Source organism: Anomalospiza imberbis, unplaced genomic scaffold, assembly GCF_031753505.1.
Source record: "Anomalospiza imberbis isolate Cuckoo-Finch-1a 21T00152 unplaced genomic scaffold, ASM3175350v1 scaffold_43, whole genome shotgun sequence".
NCBI lineage: Eukaryota > Metazoa > Chordata > Aves > Passeriformes > Viduidae > Anomalospiza > Anomalospiza imberbis.
In genome coordinates, this window is record NW_027100039.1 from 896,850 (window position 1) to 902,849 (window position 6,000).

At 66.5% G+C, this 6,000-nt stretch overlaps 1 protein-coding gene across 1 annotated transcript in view; it reads right to left on the reverse strand.

The window, feature by feature from the left end:
- LOC137466729 (valine--tRNA ligase-like) overlaps positions 1-5,906 on the reverse strand; it is a 28,187-nt gene extending 22,281 nt beyond the window's left edge. The window contains exons 1-3 of the mRNA XM_068178410.1: positions 5,798-5,906; positions 4,783-4,883; positions 2,876-3,000 (exon numbers count right to left, since the gene is read on the reverse strand). Coding sequence (XP_068034511.1) covers positions 2,876-2,961 — 86 coding nt within the window. The 5' untranslated portion in view covers positions 2,962-3,000; positions 4,783-4,883; positions 5,798-5,906. The remainder of the gene's footprint in view (positions 1-2,875; positions 3,001-4,782; positions 4,884-5,797) is intronic.
- Between the last annotated feature and the right edge of the window lie 94 nt (positions 5,907-6,000).

Below are 6,000 nucleotides of genomic sequence, written 5' to 3' on the forward strand. Positions count from 1 at the left end.
ACATCGGGGTCACTGGGGACACTGGGATCACTGGGGTCACTGGGGACATTGGGGTCACTGGGGTCACTGGGGTCATTGGGATCACTGGGGTCATTGGGGTCATTGGGGTCACTGGGGTCATTGGGGTCACTGGGGTCATTGGGGTCATTGGGGTCACTGGGGTCATTGGGGTCACTGGGGTCATTGGGGACATCGGGGACACTGGGGACATCGGGACACTGGGGTCATTGGGGACATCAGGGACACTGGGGACATTGGGGTCACCAGGGTCACTGGGGTCATTGGGGACATCGGGGACATTGGGGGCACTGGGGTCACTGGGGACATCGGGGACACTCGGGTCACCGGGGACATCGGGGTCACTGGGGACATTGGGGTCACCAGGGTCATTGGGGTCATTGGGGTCACCAGGGTCACTGGGGACATCGGGGTCACTGGGGTCATTGGGGTCACCAGGGTCACTGGGGACATCGGGGACATTGGGGGCACTCCACAGATCCCAGGTGGCCACTAGTGACCATTCAATGGGACACCAGTGGTCACTCCGTGGTCACTCAGGGTCACTGGGTGACCCCAGGTGGTCACTCTGGGTCACTCCCATCCCCGGTGGTCACTCCCCTGTCCCTGGTGGTCACTCTGGGTCATTCCCTGTCCCCAGTGGTCACTCTCTGTCCCTGGTGGTCACTCCCATCCCTGGCGGTCACTCGTGGTCACTCCCCTGTCCCTGGCGGTCACTCCCATTCCCGGTGGTCACTCCCATCCCTGGCGGTCACTCCCACCCCAAGTGGTCACTCGTGGTCACTCCCCTGTCCCTGGTGGTCACTCCCATTCCCGGTGGTCACTCGTGGTCACTCCCCTGTCCCTGGTGGTCACTCTGGGTCACTCCCATCCCTGGTGGTCACTCCCACCCCAGGTGGTCACTCCCACCCCAGGTGGTCACTCGTGGTCACTCCCCTGTCCCTGGTGGTCACTCCCATTCCCAGGGGTCACTCCCACCCCAGGTGGTCACTCGTGGTCACTCCCCTGTCCCTGGTGGTCACTCTGGGTCACTCCCATCCCTGGTGGTCACTCCCACCCCAGGTGGTCACTCGTGGTCACTCCCCTGTCCCTGGCGGTCACTCTGGGTCACTCCCACCCCAGGTGGTCACTCGTGGTCACTCCCCTGTCCCTGGTGGTCACTCTGGGTCACTCCCATCCCTGGTGGTCACTCCCACCCCAGGTGGTCACTCCCCTGTCCCTGGTGGTCACTCCCACCCCAGGTGGTCACTCCCCTGTCCCTGGTGGTCACTCCCACCCCAGGTGGTCACTCCCACCCCAGGTGGTCACTGGTGGTCACTCCCCTGTCCATGGTGGTCACTCTGGGTCACTCCCACCCCAGGTGGTCACTCCCATTCCCGGTGGTCACTCCCCTGTCCCTGGTGGTCACTCCCATTCCCGGTGGTCACTCCCATTCCCAGTGGTCACTCCCATTCCCAGTGGTCACTCCCACCCCAGGTGGTCACTCGCACCCCAGGTGGTCACTCGTGGTCACTCCCCTGTCCCTGGTGGTCACTCCCATCCCTGGCGGTCACTCGCATCCCCAGTGGTCACTCCTGTCCCCGGTGGTCACTCCCCTGTCCCTGGTGGTCACTTTGGGCCACTCCCACCCCAGGTGGTCACTCCCATTCCCGGTGGTCACTCCCCTGTCCCTGGTGGTCACTCCCACCCCAGGTGGTCACTCCCACCCCAGGTGGTCACTCGTGGTCACTCCCCTGTCCCTGGTGGTCACTCTGGGTTACTCCCATCCCTGGTGGTCACTCCCACCCCAGGTGGTCACTCGTGGTCACTCCCCTGTCCCTGGTGGTCACTCCCATTCCCGGTGGTCACTCGTGGTCACTCCCCTGTCCCTGGTGGTCACTCTGGGTCACTCCCATTCCCAGTGGTCACTCCCACCCCAGGTGGTCACTCGTGGTCACTCCCCTGTCCCTGGTGGTCACTCTGGGCCACTCCCACCCCAGGTGGTCACTCCCATTCCCGGTGGTCACTCCCCTGTCCCTGGTGGTCACTCCCACCCCAGGTGGTCACTCCCCTGTCCCTGGTGGTCACTCCCACCCCAGGTGGTCACTCCCACCCCAGGTGGTCACTGGTGGTCACTCCCCTGTCCATGGTGGTCACTCTGGGTCACTCCCACCCCAGGTGGTCACTCCCATTCCCGGTGGTCACTCCCCTGTCCCTGGTGGTCACTCCCATTCCCGGTGGTCACTCCCATTCCCAGTGGTCACTCCCATTCCCAGTGGTCACTCCCACCCCAGGTGGTCACTCGCACCCCAGGTGGTCACTCGTGGTCACTCCCCTGTCCCTGGTGGTCACTCCCATCCCTGGCGGTCACTCGCATCCCCAGTGGTCACTCCTGTCCCCGGTGGTCACTCCCCTGTCCCTGGTGGTCACTTTGGGCCACTCCCACCCCAGGTGGTCACTCCCATTCCCGGTGGTCACTCCCCTGTCCCTGGTGGTCACTCCCACCCCAGGTGGTCACTCCCACCCCAGGTGGTCACTCGTGGTCACTCCCCTGTCCCTGGTGGTCACTCTGGGTTACTCCCATCCCTGGTGGTCACTCCCACCCCAGGTGGTCACTCGTGGTCACTCCCCTGTCCCTGGTGGTCACTCCCATTCCCGGTGGTCACTCGTGGTCACTCCCCTGTCCCTGGTGGTCACTCTGGGTCACTCCCATTCCCAGTGGTCACTCCCACCCCAGGTGGTCACTCGTGGTCACTCCCCTGTCCCTGGTGGTCACTCTGGGCCACTCCCACCCCAGGTGGTCACTCCCATTCCCGGTGGTCACTCCCCTGTCCCTGGTGGTCACTCCCACCCCCGGTGGTCACTGGTGGTCACTCACCAGCGGGCCAGCGTGTCCTGGATGGCCACGGTCAGGGCGTGGCCCAGGTGCAGCGTCCCGGTCACGTTGGGGGGAGGGAGGCACATCACGAACACCCCCCGGGGGTTGGGGGTCTCCAGGGAGCGCTGGGGGAGGGGGCACGGGGGGGTTCAGGGGGGCTGCGGGACCCCCAAGGACCCCCACAAAGACCCCCAGCACAGCCCCAAACCCCCCCAGAGACCCCCAGACCCCCCCAGGACTGACCCAAAGACCCCCAGGACTGACCCAAATCTCCCCAGACCCCCTCAGACCTCCCCAAACCCCCCCAGGACTGACCCAAACCCCCCCAGGACAGCCCCAAATCCCCCCAAAGACCCCAGAACCCCCCAGGACTGACCCAAAGACTCCCAGAGACCCCCCCAAATCCCCCCAGACAACCCCAAAGACCCCCAGGATTGCCCCAAATCCCCCCAGACCCTCCCTAGACTGACCCAAACCCCCCAAAAACCCCCCCAAATCCCCGCAGACCCCCCCAGGACTGCCCCAAACCCCCCCAGAGCCCCCCAGGACTGCCCCAAAGACCCCCAGACCCCCCCAGAATTCCCCCATGACAGCCCCAAAGACCCCCAGACCCCCCAAACCCCCCAGGACTGCCCCAAACCCCCCCAGGTCTGCACCAAACCCCCCCCCCAGGACTACCTCAGATCCCCCCCAAAGACCCCCAGACCCCCCCAGGAATGCCCCAGACCCCCCCAAACTCCCCCAGACCCCCCTAGGATTGCCCAAAACCCCCCCAGACCCCTCCAGGACTGCCCCAAACTTCCCCAGACCCCCCTAGGATTGCCCAAAACCCCCCCAGACCCCTCCAGGACTGCCCCAAACTTCCCCAGACCCCCCTAGGATTGCCCCAAACCCCCCAGGACTACCTCAGACCCCCCCCAAAGACCCCCAGACCCCTCCAGGACTGCCCCAAACTCCCCCAGACCCCCCTAGGATTGCCCCAAACCCCCCCCGAGCCCCCTAGGATTGCCCCAAACCCCCCAGGACTACCCCAGACTCCCCCCAAAGACCCCCAGACCCCTCCAGGACTGCCCCAAACTCCCCCAGACCCCCCTAGGATTGCCCCAAACCCCCCCCGAGCCCCCTAGGATTGCCCCAAACCCCCCCAGGACTACCCCAGACTCCCCCCAAAGACCCCCAGACCCCTCCAGGACTGCCCCAAACTCCCCCAGACCCCCCTAGGATTGCCCCAAACCCCCCCGAGCCCCCTAGGATTGCCCCAAACCCCCCCAGGACTACCCCAGACTCCCCCCAAAGACCCCCAGACCCCTCCAGGACTGCCCCAAACTCCCCCAGACCCCCCTAGGATTGCCCCAAACCCCCCCAGGACTACCTCAGACCCCCCCCAAAGACCCCCAGACCCCCCCAGGATTGCCCCAAACCCCCCAGACCCCCCCAGAGACCCCCACTCACCCCCCATTCGGGCCGGAAGAACCCCTCCTTCTCCCACCAGCTGTACCAGCACCCCCAAACCCCCCCAGGACTACCCCAGACCCCCCCCAAAGACCCCCAGACCCCCCCAGGATTGCCCCAAACACCCCCAGAGCCCCCCAGGACCCCCACAAAGACCCCCAGACCCCACCTAGGACTGCCCCAAACCCCCCCAGAGCCCCCCAGGAATGCCCCAAATCCCCCCAGACCCCACAACCCCCCCCCCAGAGCCCCCCAGGATTGCCCCAAACCCCCCCGGACCCCCCCAAAGACCCCCACTCACCCCCCATTCGGGCCGGAAGAACCCCTCCTTCTCCCACCAGCTGTACCAGCACCCCCAAACCCCCCCAGGACTACCCCAGACCCCCCCCAAAGACCCCCAGACCCCCCAGGACTGCCCCAAATCCCCCCGGACCCCCCCAAAGACCCCCACTCACCCCCCATTCGGGCCGGAAGAACCCCTCCTTCTCCCACCAGCTGTACCAGGCCGCCTCCACGTAGCCGGGGCTGTAGCTCTCGGGGAGGGGCCCCCCCACATCTGGGGAGGGGTCCCAGGGAGGGGGGAGAAACAGAGGTCAGACCCCCCCCCCAATACCCCCAGGACACCCCCCCCACACAAAATCCTCTGTGCCCCCCACAAATTCACCCCCAGACCCCCCACAAACCCTCCCAAGACCCCCCCAAATCCTCCTGACACCCCCCAAAAGCCCCCCCAAAAGCCCCAAGCCCCCCCCCAGACCCCCCCCAAACCCTCCCAAGACCCCCCCAAATCCTCCTGACACCCACCAAAAGCCCCCAAGCCCCCCCAAACCCTCCTGACACCCCCAAAAGCCCCCCCAGACCCCCAAGCCCCCCCAGACCCCCCAAATCCTCCCAAGACCCCCCCAAATCCTCCTGACACCCCCCAAAAGCCCCCCCAAAAGCCCCCCCCAGACCCCCCAAATCCTCCTGACACCCCCCCAAAGCCCCCCCAAGCCCCCCCAGACCCCCTCAAACCCTCCCAAGACCCCCCCAAATCCTCCTGACACCCCCCCAAAAGCCCCCCCAGACCCCCCAAGCCCCCCCAGATCCCCCAAATCCTCCTGACACCCCCCAAAAGCCCCCCCAAGCCCCCCCTAGACCCCCCCAAACCCTCCCAAGACCCCCCCAAATCCTCCTGACACCCCCCAAACCCTCCCAAGCCCCCCCAAACCCTCCCAAGACCCCCCTAAATCCTCCTGACACCCCCCAAAAGCCCCCCAAGCCCCCCCAGACCCCCTCAAACCCTCCCAAGACCCCCCCAAATCCTCCTGACACCCCCCCAAAAGCCCCCCAGACCCCCCAAGCCCCCCCCAGATCCCCCAAACCCTCCCAAGACCCCCCCAAATCCTCCCAAGACCCCCCCAAATCCTCCCAAGACCCCCCCAAATCCTCCTGACACCCCCCCAAAAGCCCCCCCAAGCCCCCCCTTACCCTTCTTGCAGCCGGGGGGGGTGGGGGTCTCGTAGCGCAGCCCCTGCAGCTCCCGCCGGGCCCGGCTGGGCTTGGCCTTGGCCTTGGCTTGGGCCTGGGGGGGGGGGGTTGGGGGGCGTCAGGGACCCCCGGAGACTCACGGGGACCCCCAGAGAGACCCCCACCCACCCAGGAGCCCCCCCGTCACCTGCAGCTCCCGGTTT